At 42.9% G+C, this 14,101-nt stretch overlaps 1 protein-coding gene across 1 annotated transcript; it reads right to left on the bottom strand.

Moving 5' to 3' along the window:
• Positions 1–572: 572 nt before the first annotated feature.
• On the bottom strand, positions 573–12,354 carry JCAD (junctional cadherin 5 associated). Its single transcript, XM_044678043.1, has 2 exons — positions 8,379–12,354; positions 573–825 (listed from the first exon to the last, which is right to left on the bottom strand). Exons 1-2 carry the CDS (start codon positions 12,229–12,231, stop codon positions 791–793), a joined length of 3,888 nt encoding a protein of 1,295 aa, XP_044533978.1. The 5' UTR covers positions 12,232–12,354; the 3' UTR covers positions 573–790.
• Between the last annotated feature and the right edge of the window lie 1,747 nt (positions 12,355–14,101).

Raw genomic sequence — 14,101 nt, 5'->3', positions numbered from 1 at the left:
ATCCATACAGAAAATAAAAGTAGATAATACTGAGTGCAAAACACACAATGGCATCGTTTGCAACTGACCAAAATATTTGGTTGCTCCATAAATAATATTCTTAGTCCATTATGGCACAAGTCCTTGTTCCTTAGGAGCTTATAGATATTGCTTTTATTCCCTAAATGTGGTGAGTTTACTTATATAATTAAAGGAAATTATTTTTAACAGTAGGTGGCCAAATTGATTGTAAAAGGATAAGTCTCTAACCTTATATTCATTCCACATTTCCCCACAACTCAAAGTGCAAAAGCACTCTCAGAAACAGTGTGTCTCCAAGATTCCCTCTTATAACCACAAAAGCTTAAGACTTTAGAGATTCAGAAAGGGAGCTAACACATTCACATTCTTTTCCAAATCATTTTTGCAGTATTCTTGTGTCTATGCTTTGACACAAAAGGGCTAGATGAAATACCTAGAATACCTAGCTTCATCCCATTTACACCCTAGTTGCCTCCATCTAAGCGAAAATACCTTGACAAATGTAGGCACAACTCAATCGAACTGCCAAAGAAACAGGTTGTGTCTTCAAAAGTCCAAGATTTTCATTAATTTCATAAAAAAAAAAGCTCTGGAGGAATTATTGATTAACTTCTATCGGCAGTGGGAAAGGCTTTATCAATACACCAAAAACTAATGATGATTTCTAAGCAAATGCCTAGGGCAGGCAGGCAGGCAGGCAGATCAACCCCAAATCAGAGAATACTTAATTAGCAGGCTGGGATGTTCAAGATTTGCACAGGCATTTATATCAGACTCTTTCAACTCGGCTAGGATCATATGTATCTGTAAAAGGTAAGAAAAGGAAACAATAAGCAAAGGATCAATTAATCACTTTTAATCCTCCTCCTGTTAGAAGAAAGCAAGAAAGCATAACAGGCAGGAAAAAAAAAGTAACATTATCTTCTTCTTCCTTCCCCTCCTTCTTCCCCATTCTTGAGAATGCCTAAATCAATTTCAACTATTTCTGCAAGTCTGTTTATTGTGGACTCAGGATGGGGATTTCAATTTATGTTTAAAAGGAGGTACTTTCAGTAATTACAGGAGGTGGCAGGGCACAGAGGGGAAGGAGTAATTAACAGTATTCTGAGCAATTGTTCAAAATGTAATACAATTAACTTTGAAACAAGTTGACTTCTTTTGGGGTCCAGATGTGGCTGAGAATACCTTTTGGTTTTCATAGTTACATATGCTTAACACAATGTACCAGCTTCTTCAAGTGAGCCATCCAGAAGCTCAAATGCTACAATTTGTTGGGTTTAAGGAAACTGTATTTTTTGGCTGTTTATCATACATTCCCTGAAAGGGACAATAGAATGAAGCTGATGCCCTCGGCCAGAAAGAACGCCTTTTGCTCTCAGGATGTTGCCTTTTTGTGGCGATTATCATAGATGCACTTAGATATTTGGGAATTCTGCAGAGATCCAGATCTCTGTGGTTCTAATATGGGGTGTGTCCTTGCTCTTCTCTCCCTCTCTGTCTCTCTTATATTAATCAAATGAGAAAAACAAAAGATTCTTGATGCTTGGGTAGGGCTAGGACCATTTACTAGATTCTTAAATCAAGGCAACATTCCTGGGAAGCCCATGGTAACTCTAAATCTATGCTTCTGTCATCCTCTTCTGGGATGCTAAATTAAATATTTCTGACATATTATTACATTCAAAATGGCTTCATTTCCTAAATTATCAGCTGCAGGTTTCTTCCTTAAAAAACAAACAAAACAAAAGGTAAGAATGTTGAAAAACTCTGAAAAGACAGACACAGTTTGGACTTTTAAAAAGGAAAAGCAAGATATCATAGCCTCGACTCTCCAGAGGCAGCAGGTATTATGGCAGGTGTACACTGGATTTTAAGCATCAGGAGACTAGAATTTGAGTTCCAGCTTTGTTTGCTAACAGAGACCACATAGTTGAGTCTCAATTCTTTTGAGCTTCATTTTCCTCATCTCTCGAATGGATATAAAGGAAAGGAAGTGACACAAATTTATTAAGTGTCTACTATGCGACACGCGCTGGATTAAAAGCATTTTATAAATAATATTATCTCCTTTGATCCTCATAACAACCCAGTGAAATAGGTGCTATTATTCCATTTTACATTTGAGGAAATTGAGGCCGATTAGAGTTTAAGTGACTTGTCCAGGGTCACATAGCTAATAAGTGTCTCAGGCTGGATTTAAATTCAGGTCTTCCTCATTTTAGGTCCAGTGCTCTTTCTATCATACAAAATCCCTGCCTCCTTCACAAGGGCTTCAAAAATTATGTGAGATTATGTATGTAAGGTACACTTTGTAGCTTTAACACAACATATTTGTCATGACATAATAATAAAATGATTATTGCTGTGCCTCATGCAGACCATGTGGACAATCAATATGTCAATGTCTTTATCATAGAATGTATTCGATAACCATTTTATTTTACTCACTTCAATTCACTGCACTGCTATGAAGACTGAAATAATTTTAAAAATATTTAGGGGATGCTGAGTCAGTAATGCTCCAGTTACTTAAAGTTCTAGACCAGTGATGGGCAAACTTTTTTTTTTTAAACCCTTACCTTCTGTCTTGGAGTCAATACTGTGTATTGGCTCCAAGGCAGAAGAGTGGTAAGGGCTAGACAATGGGGGTCAAGTGACTTGCCCAGGGTCACACAGCTGGGAAGTGTCTCAGGTCAGATTTGAACCTAGGACCTCCCGTCTCCAGGCCTGACTCTCAATCCACTGAGCTACCCAACTGCCCCCATGGGCAAACTTTTTAAAGAGAGGGCCAAAGGAAAGGAAATGCTTATCTGTCAGTCTGTTTCAAAGGCAACTCTTTCGAAGTTTCATTGTATTGTATTCTATTCATTGTATTCGTCAGATTAGGAATAATGTCACACTGATGGATAGAACATTTCAGGGGGCTGCATCTGGCCCACGGGCTGTAGTTTACCCATCACTGGTCCAGGCAATTTCTATATTTAATGGGGGAGAAATATTTAATGCCTCCAGAAAACGTTTTTCTGTGTTAACAAGGAGCATCTCTCTTTCTGCCTTCTTCTGAAATTCAACCCTCAGAACAATATTCACTGCTAATGTGACCGACTCTGACAGGAGCCAGAAAATGCTGAGCTTTCGCTCTGAAGCTGTAGTAGGCCTCTTGCTGAGTTATTTCTTTGAGGGATCTTTTGTTAACAAAGCCTGGCTTCCCCAAGGCTTATGCTGAGAAGAGGGAGACTTTTCATTCATGAAACTTTGAAATATCAAACTCGCTGCTCACTGATGGCCTGCAAAAACAAATCCCTCCTAAATGCCAACTTAGTTGGCTCATCAGCTCGTTAATCAGTACTTATTAAGCACCTCCATGACACAGAGTACTGAGCAGCTGGCACCCCAGAGCACTCATTGGATAAATACTTGCTCTGTTGAGGCATCAAAGACTCCTCCCAGAGTCTTCCATCAAGACGGTTGGGGCTAAACTAACAATAACAACAAGAATAATGATAGCATGTGTTATAGAATACATAGAATACATGCATTATATAATATAGAATAATACATATAACACATGTATTATATAATATACAAGAGAATATATAATAATAGCACTTTAAGATTTGCAAAGCACCTAACCAATATTATCTCATTTTTTTCCTCACAACAACCCTGGTTGAAGGGGCTGGTGTTATTATTCTTCCCATTGAACAGTTGAGGAAATGGAGAGAGACAGAGGTTAAGGACTTGCCCAGGGTCACACAGCTAAGACACAAATGAGTGATTTGACCTCAGGTCTTCCCGTCTCCAGGTCTAGAATCCTATCCATTCCCTGTGCCATCTAGCTTGTCCGCCATGGTAAAAAGCTCCTAAATGCTGCTGCCACCTTCCTCCAACTGACTTAACTTGTGGGAGAACAGGCCCTGGACTGGAAGATTCACAGGCTCACGTGCATGTCAGAATGGACTGTTGCAACCCCAAAGTTTGAACAAGATGCTGATACTGTTGGGACCCTCTTAGGTTTCCTCTGCCTCTGTTCCATAGGGCAATTCAACAAGTATTTATTTATAAGTGCTCTTTGCTGGGTCCTGGGAAAACAACCCAAAGCCAGACAGGGCTCTGACCTCAAGGAGATTCCTTCAGTTCTTGATGTTCCCCTGACAGTAGCTTGTTAAAGGGCACAGGGCTGAGCCACCAGTGGACTAATGGTTGGTACCCATAGGGGCACATCACTGCTCTACTGAGTTGAAAAAGAGAGTAACTGGACAGACAGGAATCTCTTGTGGTTGTTCTGACTTAAGACTGGGTCTTTCCATCTCACTCAGGCTAGAAGTGTGGCAGCTACCGTTGAGCCCCACGAGTAAGTATCTCATGCCCAAGAGAAATCTGTCTTGTTCCATTTTCCAAGCAGGACCAGCTCTCCACTTCTTGGCATCCCCTCTCATTCTCGGGAGCTCATCTGCCCACTTTAGTGAGGGCACCCAATGAGCTTAGCATCTTCTAATTCAGAACCTCCAAGAGCGTGAGAGTGTCCAGCCTCAGTCTCCCTGACAGGGGAGCGCACAGGTGTGCACCACCATGCCCAACTCTATATAACATCTTTAGACTGTCTTCCCTTTTTAGGACTGCATTCATAGGGAACATGGTAGACGCCCAATAAATCCCTGTTGAATTGAATCATATAACAGAGATGGCTGAAACTAACAGGGGCTGAACCCAATCAGTACTTTTCCAACTGAACTCCACTATTGGATTCCAACACTTTCTTGCAGATGGAACCCACTAGTGAGTCAGTTCCAGAAGGAATAGCAAGAAAGCATTGGACTAGTCACACAATCCTTCCATCCAAAATGAAGGCACTTTGGTTTAGGAAAAGGAATAATATCATATAAGACAAGAATGTTCAGCATAGCGGGGCAGCTGGGTAGCTCAGTAAATTGAGAGCCACACCTAGAGACAGGAGGTCCTGGGTTCAAATCTGGCCTCAGACACTTCCTAGCTGTGTGACCCTGGGCAAGTCATTGAACCCCCATTGCCAGCCCTTACTATTTTTATACCTTAGAACCAATACAAAGTATTGATTCTAAGACAGAAGGTAAGGGTTCAAAAGAAAAAAGAATGCCCAGCATATGAGATGATAAGGGCCCCCATTTTATATGCTTTGGCTGGAATGGAGCAGGAAAAAGTAGAGTTGATATCTACAACTTCTCATCCATTGTCAGGGACTGAGGTGATAAAGGGTAGCCCCAAATCATAAACCCAGGTCTCAGAAGGGACTTTGGCAGGTCACCCAGTCCAGTCCTCTCATTTTACAGATGAGAAAGCTGAGGCCTGGAAAGGTTGTCATGATGTTGGCTCCTTCTATTCTATTTGGCCCTCCCTTTTGGTGCATTCAGTTATTTTCAGTTAAGTCTGACTCTTCGTGACCCTCTATTTGGGATTTTCTTTGCAAATATACTGGAGTGGTATGTCATTTTTCCCCCTCCAGACCATTTAACAGATGAGGAAACTTCAGCCAACAGGGTTAAATGACTTGCCCAGGGTCACCTAACTACCAAATGCTTAAGGGCAGATTTGAACTCAGGAAGATGAATCTTCCTGACTCCAGGTCCCATATTCCATTCACTGTACCACCTAGCGGCCCTCCCTAGGATAAAACATATTTATGTTTGTTTTTCTGGGTGTATGGAGAGAGACTGGAAGAAAAGGGTTGCTTTAAAAAAAATTCAGAGATCACAACATCACAGAGCAAGAAAAAGAAGGAATCTTGAAGGACTTCTAAGTCATTTTTTCATTTTATTTAAAAAAAAAAACAACTGAAGCTCAGCAGGTCAGTTGACTTGTGCAAGAAAAGTCACCTAGGGAAAAAGTGCCAGGAATGGGATTTAAACCCATGTTCTCTGCCTCCCGGAACAAATCTCTTTCCTCCATATTATGCTACCTCTATGCCAAAAAGTACATCTGTCCAACTCAGTTTCCTTCATTATAAACTGAGCATAATAATAGCCTCTACCTCCCAGAGTTGTTGTAAGGATCAAATGAGGTATTTATAGAGCAGTTAGCCCATGCCTGGCACATAGTGGGTGCTTACTAAATGCTCATTCCCTCCCTCTCCTGACAACGTTGCTGTAGACAAAGTTTAAAACGTGCCCTCTCTGGGTCCTCGGTCTCTGGAAACATTCTGAACGGCAAAGTCTTCACTGTTCATTTGTTTAAAGTAATCATGCATTAAGGACCAAGCACTATGCCAGGTCTTCTTGGCTGTGCCAACCCTCATCAACTTTCAGATGTTTAATTTCTCTGCTTGGCGGGCACAGAAAATGAAGAGGAGAAAGAAAAGAAACAAACACAAAAGCCAACTCTACCCCATGGAGGCCTGGCATGATGGAAAGACCCCTGAGTGGGAAAGCAGCCATGGGCTTTAATCCTGCTGCTGCTGACTAGCTGGGTGACCCTGGGTACCTCTCTGGGACTCAGATCCTTGCTCTGGAAAATAAGGAAGGGGGTTAGAGGAAACAATCCCCAAGATCCCAGCTAGTTGCAGGAACTGTGATTAGAGCTCGCCTCTCTTATATGAACTATCTAGAAATATATAGTATATGCTGGAAGTTCCACATAAAAGAAACTACAAATGCTTCTGCTCTAAAATAGCCTTATTTTTCTCACTGAGGCAACTAGGTACAGTGGATAGAGACCTGGTGCCTGGAATCAAAAAGCCCCAAGTTTGCATCCCGTCTCAGACATTTACTAGCTATGTGTCCTTGGGTAAGTCATTTAATAGCTGCCGGTCAGTTTCCTCAACTGTAAAATGGAAGAATAATAGCACCTCCCGCCCAGGGCTCGGGTGAAGATCACATGAGAGAGGATCTGTAAATCTCCTAATATAATGCCTGAAATGTAAAAAATGTTGGCTCCTCCCTTTCCATGCCCAAATTCCTCTTCACCTTACTCTAAAGATTTTGAATTTCATACAAGCTAGTTCTTTCAAAAAAACTAGGAAAGCCTAAAGGCAGCATCAGAAAGCCTTAGAGTCCTAGTCACTGGAAGGAAAGCGGCCCCTCCTAACATAACAGTTTTGTCTCTTGAAACCATTTTCCTCATCATTCCCAGCTTGAATATTTGGTTGATTCTTTGTATGAAGGTGTTTCTGCCTAGGCCATGTGCTTTATAAGGTTACTGACTGTATGGAAAAGCTGGCCCCAAAGAGATCTATTTGTGCCAGAGATTTGGGGCTCAGACTTGTGATTTCACAGCTGGGATAGGAAGGGAGGGGGGAAGGACTCCCAGTGTGCAAACTTCCTTCACAGGTAGGGACAGTCAATTTGTCTATAAATTTCATTTTAGAGAGTTGTCGGGTGCACTGAGTTTAAATGGCTTACCTGGGATCATAGAATTACTCAGTGTAAAAGGCCAGACTTGAACCTCAGTATTCCTAGCTACAAGGCAGGACCTCTATCTGTTAGCCACTTGCCTGTCAGAGTTGTATCAGAAGTATGCTCTATGCAGGGGGCAAAAAATGATGGCCACTGCTAGTGGAAAACACATAGATCATGCAAATCCCTGAGAACTTAACGAGTCAGACTTGAAGGCTTAAACATGCCCATTGCCAAAACTGGCTTATGGGAGATCCAATCGGTGGGACAGAAGACATATGCAAAGGCAAATCTGCTCAGTATTCTGGGGAAGAGAAAGATACAGGCTGCTTATTCTAGCTGCTGAACCTCTTGGAGTCTATGACATTAATATGATATTGAAAAAATCAGTTAAACAATTGGGGAAAAGATTGTAAAGATGCTACTGAGAGACCTGGGAGAACCAGGTGGCACAATGGACAGAGCATCAGGCCTGGAATCAGGAAGACTCCTTTTCCTGAGTTCAAAACTGGTCTCAGACACTTCCTAGCTGTGTGACCCTGGGCAAGTTACTTAACTTTGCTTGCCTCAATTTCTTTATCCGTAAAATGAGCTGGAGAAGAAACTCCCAAAATGATGTCACAAAGAGTTGGAAATTACCAAAATGACTCAACAACAACTGAAAGACTAGTAGGTCTTTGGGATAAATAAGCCATTAGGTCAGTCCAATATGGCACTTTTTATATTCTTATGTTAGGATTAGTTAAGAATATCTGGGGGCTTCCTTCCTTCCTTCTTTCCTCCCTCCCTCCCTTCATTTCTTCGTTCCTTTCTTTCTCTTCCTCTCCTTCTTTCTTTCTTAACCCTGACCTTCTGTCTTAGAATCTATATTAAGTATTGATTCCAAGGCACAAGTCTGAACCTCCTCCTTCACCCAGAGGATTCTTAGTTAGCAAAGGCAGATTGTAGTCTTCCCTAATAGAGCATCTTTCCAGTGCTAATGCTACTTACCTAGGCAAAAAAACTCTTGATCTGTAGTCTTCATTTCACTGTGTTCTATCAGATGCCCATTTTTTTCTAGGGATGTGATTTTCTTTGACACAGTTCCAGCATTCTCTATTTTGTGCCCCGGCTCACTGCCATTGTAAGTGCCAAAGCCCCTTGACTGTCCTTCCAGCCTTCTCTGATTTTTCTCTTCTTCTGCCTCCTCCACAGAATCAGTGCTCTTGGTACTGAGCCGTCTAATTCGAGAGATGGAGTCAACCTCCTTCATTCGCATTAACCTGTCCACAGCCATTTTGGTTGGGGGGCTGACTAACTTTTCTTGAATGGTTTCAATCACCTTGGAGGTGTTTCTGAATTTCTTCTCTGAGCCTAATCCAGGGGAGGCCCTTTCTAGATAATGAAACAAAGTTGACTTGTAGTATTGTGTTGCCTTAATGTCCTTTTGATCATGGAGCATAGAAGGTGAATTGGGCTCAGATTCAGGGACCAAAGCATTAGTGATGTCCTCTCCATCCACATCTGGGATCATTTCAGAATCTTGGGAAATTCTATGTATCTTCAAATGTATGTCTCTCTCCCCTACAAAGAGAGGGCTTTCAGTCCAGCCACACTTTCTCCTGCTATCAAAAGCACTTTTTGATGATGTGGATTCAGAGTCATTGGAGTGTATCAAATTGTATGATGCCTCTGTTGCTGGCAAATCAGCCTTGAGGGCACTTTCATCAGGTCTGGGAGAAAGGTTTGGCCTCATCCCTACGTCAGTAGAGATGAGAGACTCCACTGCTACTTCTATGCCCAGAATCCGTGCAGCCCTAGTTTGAAGGGGCTCATTAGGAGGGATTTCTATTGCACCTAGTTTTTCTGAAACATCATCTAACTTGTTGGTACAATGCTCTGGACCCATATCTAGCCTTTCCTCTGGCTCAAATAAACCTTGGCTTTTGTTCCCTAAAGAAATGTGTACTAGTGACTCCCTCTCTTGAGCTCCATCACCCATGGGATAAATCCTTTGGCTTAGTGTTACAGAATCTATTCCATTGCTGTATTGTCTATTTTCTTGGGGCTCTTTCATGTCCATTAGGTAGCTCGAGGCATTTGGATGTGTCTTCATGAAACTACTTGACATCATTCTCTTCACTTGGCCTGGGCTGACAGTCAGTTGGTTTCTTCTGTTCTCCATTTCCTGGTTTCTTGTTTCTGTACTGACACTTTCATCTGTGGGCTTCCCAGATGCATCTTTGCTATCTCTTCCCTGTAACAGTATCCCTGGTTGAGAATAGTCACACGTGAAATCAGATATTGGCTCTACACTCCAGTTCTCTGACTCACTCTTAACTCTTGCTGATTTAAATACAGGAATCTCCGGTACCAATGTTCTTGGCTGTAGCTCAACTCTCATTTCCTGGCTGGGTTCATCAGGTTTATGGTCTGTTAGCCCAGCATCAACATCAACATCGACATCGACATCGACATCGACATTGGCATCGGCATCAGCATCAGCATCAGCATCCTCCTGCATCTGCTGTTCTCTTTCTGTAATCTCTCCATCAATACTACTGTTGCTGCTGCTTTCTTCCTCTTCTTGAAGCTCCTTGTTAAAACTTTCTAACTGGCTTATTACATCCCAAGGGCGACGGCTAACTGGTTTTAAAAGAAACTGACCAAAGAGTTCCTTACTGTTGCATGGGACACTTGACTCGCCCTTCACGACTTGACCCTTGGACACTGGCTTGGTGTCCCTCTCGATTATGTCGGCAGAGGGTCTATAAGGCTGGCTTTGGCTTGCTTTTGATGTAGGGCCCTGAATCGTGGATGAGGAAGTCCTTGAGAATGCACTATTGCTGGATGGACTGAAATACATCTGACCTTTCAGATTACAAGTATCTGGCCTCAGTTTCCAGTCACTGGGAAGTGATACTGTTGGCTTCAGTGTTTCCAAGGCAGAAGGTTCTGCTACTTTTGGAGTGGGGTCTGATAATTTCAGAATGGGTTCTGATGATTTAGGAATGGGCAGTGCATCAGGTTGGTCTTCCATCTTTTTAGCAGGAAGAAACTCTGCGATCTGGGAGTCTTGGGTGATCGTGGTCTGTGTTTGCTGGTCTCTGTACTGGTCACCTGGCCAAGAGCCAGAATATCTGAGTTCTCTGTGTTTCATAGGGTGAATGAATCTGAGGTCATTTGTTTGTTTGTACATTTGGGGCCCTCCCGGTCCTTGTTTTTGTAACTCTGTTTTACTGGCCATGCTTCCTGTAAGTGCTTGAAGCTCCAGGTCAGTGGAAGACATGCTTAAAAGACTTTGTTCTTGCAAAGCCCCACTCTTATCATCGCCATTCTTTTTATCAGCCCTCGGTTTTAAGTCATTGTTATTCCTATCTGTATCTGGCAGATGTGGCCCGGATTTAACTGGGACAGAAACCAAGCAAAATACAGTCTCGTTCACTTTTTTCTTTGAACTTTTCTTGGTTGAAATCCCAGTTTGAAATGTTTTGAGCTTAGTTACGGTTTCACAGGTATTCTCCCACTGTGGAGTTTGGGAAGAAATTCTTCCTTGAGCACCCTGCTGACGGCTGCTTTCCTTGTCAGGCTGCTGTTCACTTAAAACACAATTGTCTCTTTGGTCAGGCAAGGCACAGATTTCTCTGTCTGGGGGGGGCGCTGTCTGGAGCCACCCAAGGCTAGATGCACAAGTAGCAGGATCATGCTTACTTTTGGTTGAAGGGACTAGGCTTTCTGGATGAAAAAAGGCACCACCATCTTGTTCTTGAACCCGAGCTGGTCCTTGGCAAACAGAGGAGCCTGTATTACATAGTATTTCAAGGAGTTTGGCATCCTTGCTGAGGTCCTGATGATGGGTTACTTGTATGTGTCGGATCCGTGGGTCACTGAAGGGAATATACTGAACCGAGGTATCACAAGCATCTGTGTGTTGGACGGGTCCAGGAAGCCCCTGAGGGGGACACATGCTTGCACCATATTGATTCCCAGACCTGTAGGAGCTGGCTGAAGAGTAATGACCAGCAACGGGCTTCTCTGGTGGCAGCGGCGGCTGCTGCGGTGGCGGTGGTGGGGGTGGGGGCTGCTGCGGTGGTGGTGGTGGCGGTGGCGGCGGCTGCTGCTGCTGCTGCTGCTGCATGTGGCCACCACATTGGAAATGAGGCACTTCATTTAGGAAATGTGGATTTGTGTTCTGGTGGGGTGGTGACCTGTAAGATGGTGGTGGGACATACATGGGAGGCTCCAAATTCGGATCTAGGTTATAAAGATCCTGTCTGGGCTCATTAGTTTTGGGCAGAAAAGGAACAGAGTCTTTCTGGTAGTTTTCCTGATACCTGCTGGTTTCCACTCCACCCCGAGTTTGTCGGTGCAGTTCATAAGAGGGAGGTTTTAGGGGTCTCCCATACTTGGGCTTTTGTAAAGGAATGTAGGGGTCACCCTTTTCCGGGTATCTTAGGTACTCCAAGTTTGATGGGCTATTTGTAGGATAAAATAGCGTTTTAGGATCTCCTGGCAAATGGTAATCATTGATCCCAATGGGCATTTCCACACATCTTAGAGTTTCAGGGGAAAGGACTCTAGGCAATGACTGGGACTTTCCCTTGTTCTGGGAATTCAATGTACTATCTCCTTTGGTCAACGGGTAAAGATCTTGAAGCAGCTTCTCACCATCCCCATCGGACATCTGCCTCCCCAATCTCCGAGGCTGGTTCCAGCTTTCAAAATTTGCGCTCTGCCACTTGGGATCGCCTGATATTTTCCAGCTATCTTCTAAAACTGCTCTCCTCATTGTGCTTTCTGTCCTCAATCCTACTTCCGACTGACCCTCTCTCACATTGCGGTTCACACCATGGGGCTCTGCCATTCTCAGGGCTTCCAGGTTTCCTTTGTCCGTATAATCCAGCAGTGCACTGAAGTCTTGTCCTTTTCTTCTCCAGGAGACAAGATCTGTCTTAGGCTGGGAAGGCCATGCTAATGGTGGTTGGTTATAAAACCTACAAAAAAACAAATACAGATGTTGTATTAAAAAACAACATATAAAAGAAATGTGTTTTCTCTTTGCCTCCTGGACTTCAATCAGAAGTTAAACTTTGCCTTATTCCAAATGAATTTCCATTTCCTTTTTGTTATTTACTCCCACTCAGATAGCACTTCGCCCAAACTTCTTGGAAAGTCTGGCTAGCTCATTATTATGAGGATGGCCATTTGTTTTATTATTCAGCTATTTAGGGGCTAGAAAGTTTCTCCCTTTTTTAGTCTATGAAGAGGCAAAAGTACAAGCCCACAGCCCACCACAGCTAACCCAGGAAAGGGCATGGTAAACATTACTCTAATACGATAAGCCCTTAAGCTTGATAGTATTGATGGTGTTTGGTAGGTTAATAGATGAAGGCAAGGCAGAAAACAGCTGTAGCCACTATCAGAAGATTCAAAATTAAATGAGATAGGCTGGTAACCAAGCAAATGATGATCAGCACTGTGGTACTTCCTGCATCCTCTCTCCTCTTCTGGTATTGCCTTCATCATTCCCTCCCATCTCAACATATGAAAGAAAACCCCTTGCAGAAATCTGTATCTCTTGTATTGTGATGGTTGCTGGATTTCTATATTTTGAACAATAGGTTCTGTGGTGCTAACTTCTGGCAGTAGCTCTTGGGCTTTATATCTTAGATTCGGATCTCTCCTCTCTCCTTTCCCCCGTCCTGCTCTCTCCCCTCCCCTCCTCAACCCTCCCCTGCCCTCCTCTCTTCCCCCTCCCCTCTCTCTCCTCCCCTCCTTACCTTCCATCTTAGAATCAATACTGTGTATTGGTTTGAAGGCAGAAGGGCAGTAAGAGCTGGGAAATGGGGGTTAAGTGACTCATCCAGCTAGGAAATGTCTAAGGTCACATTTGAATGAAGGACCTCCCATCTCTAGGCCTGGCTGTCAATCCACCTAACTTTCTCTATCACCAGGAAAACCTTTCCCCCACTAAGGTGTCCTCTGGGTGGCTCATAATATAAGAAACATAACAAGCAGGGCTATGGGCCAAGATGCTGACGGAAACAACATGATCTTAGGATGACTAAAGAAGGGAGCTGACTTAGAGATCTGCCAACAGGAAGTGTGTACAGTTCTTTTTCATGGTATAGCAGGTCTAGTGAGGAGTTGCTAGATGCCATAGGTTGTAATCTGCCAAATGATTTTCCTTATTCTAAGGCAGTCAACCCTTTTTACAACTATTACTACCACCCCCACCCCCAAAAATATTTCCTGAAAAAAAGCTCGCTATTAGATGCAGTATAAAAATGTTAAGAGACAGTATATTAGTGTCCAGAGACTAGGATTTTATTACATAGTAAAAATTTGGCTATCTGGAATGTTGAAGAGAAACAAGTGTTCCAGTGAGTGAATAGTTAAGTAGAAAACTGTGTTTCAATTTTGGGTGCAAAATGCTTTCTGAGGTAAATTATTCCTCTTTCTGCACAATATCCTTAAGGTTATTTGGGAACTTGTAGTGCCTCAGGGTCTTATTTCAGAATATCAAATCTCATTGTTTAAACTTTAGTTGAGTAAGAGATGGAATGAATGTATATTCCCAGATTTACCCTAGAACTTTCAACTTTCAACTTTCAACTTTCTTCTTTCTTTTTTCTTCTTCCTTCTTCCTTCTTTCTTCTTCCTTCTTCCTTCTTCCTCCTCCTCCTCCTCCTCCTTCTCCTCCCCCTCCTCTTCCTCTTACTCCTCTTCCTTCT

This window comes from Gracilinanus agilis, chromosome 5 (genome assembly GCF_016433145.1).
Source record: "Gracilinanus agilis isolate LMUSP501 chromosome 5, AgileGrace, whole genome shotgun sequence".
NCBI lineage: Eukaryota > Metazoa > Chordata > Mammalia > Didelphimorphia > Didelphidae > Gracilinanus > Gracilinanus agilis.
Note: the sequence above shows the minus strand (reverse complement) of the source record. Positions and strands in the feature narration are given on the sequence as shown.

What these genes read in the sequence shown, in the direction of transcription:
- JCAD (XM_044678043.1), bottom strand. Translation starts at nt 12,231, where the DNA reads ATGGCAGAGCCCCATGGTGTGAACCGCAATGTGAGAGAGGGTCAGTCG. An exon ending in TCAAGAGTTTTTTTGCCTAG is followed by an intron (nt 826 to 8,378) that starts GTAAGTAGCATT and finishes TACCTTTTACAG; the next exon opens with ATACATATGATCCTAGCCGA.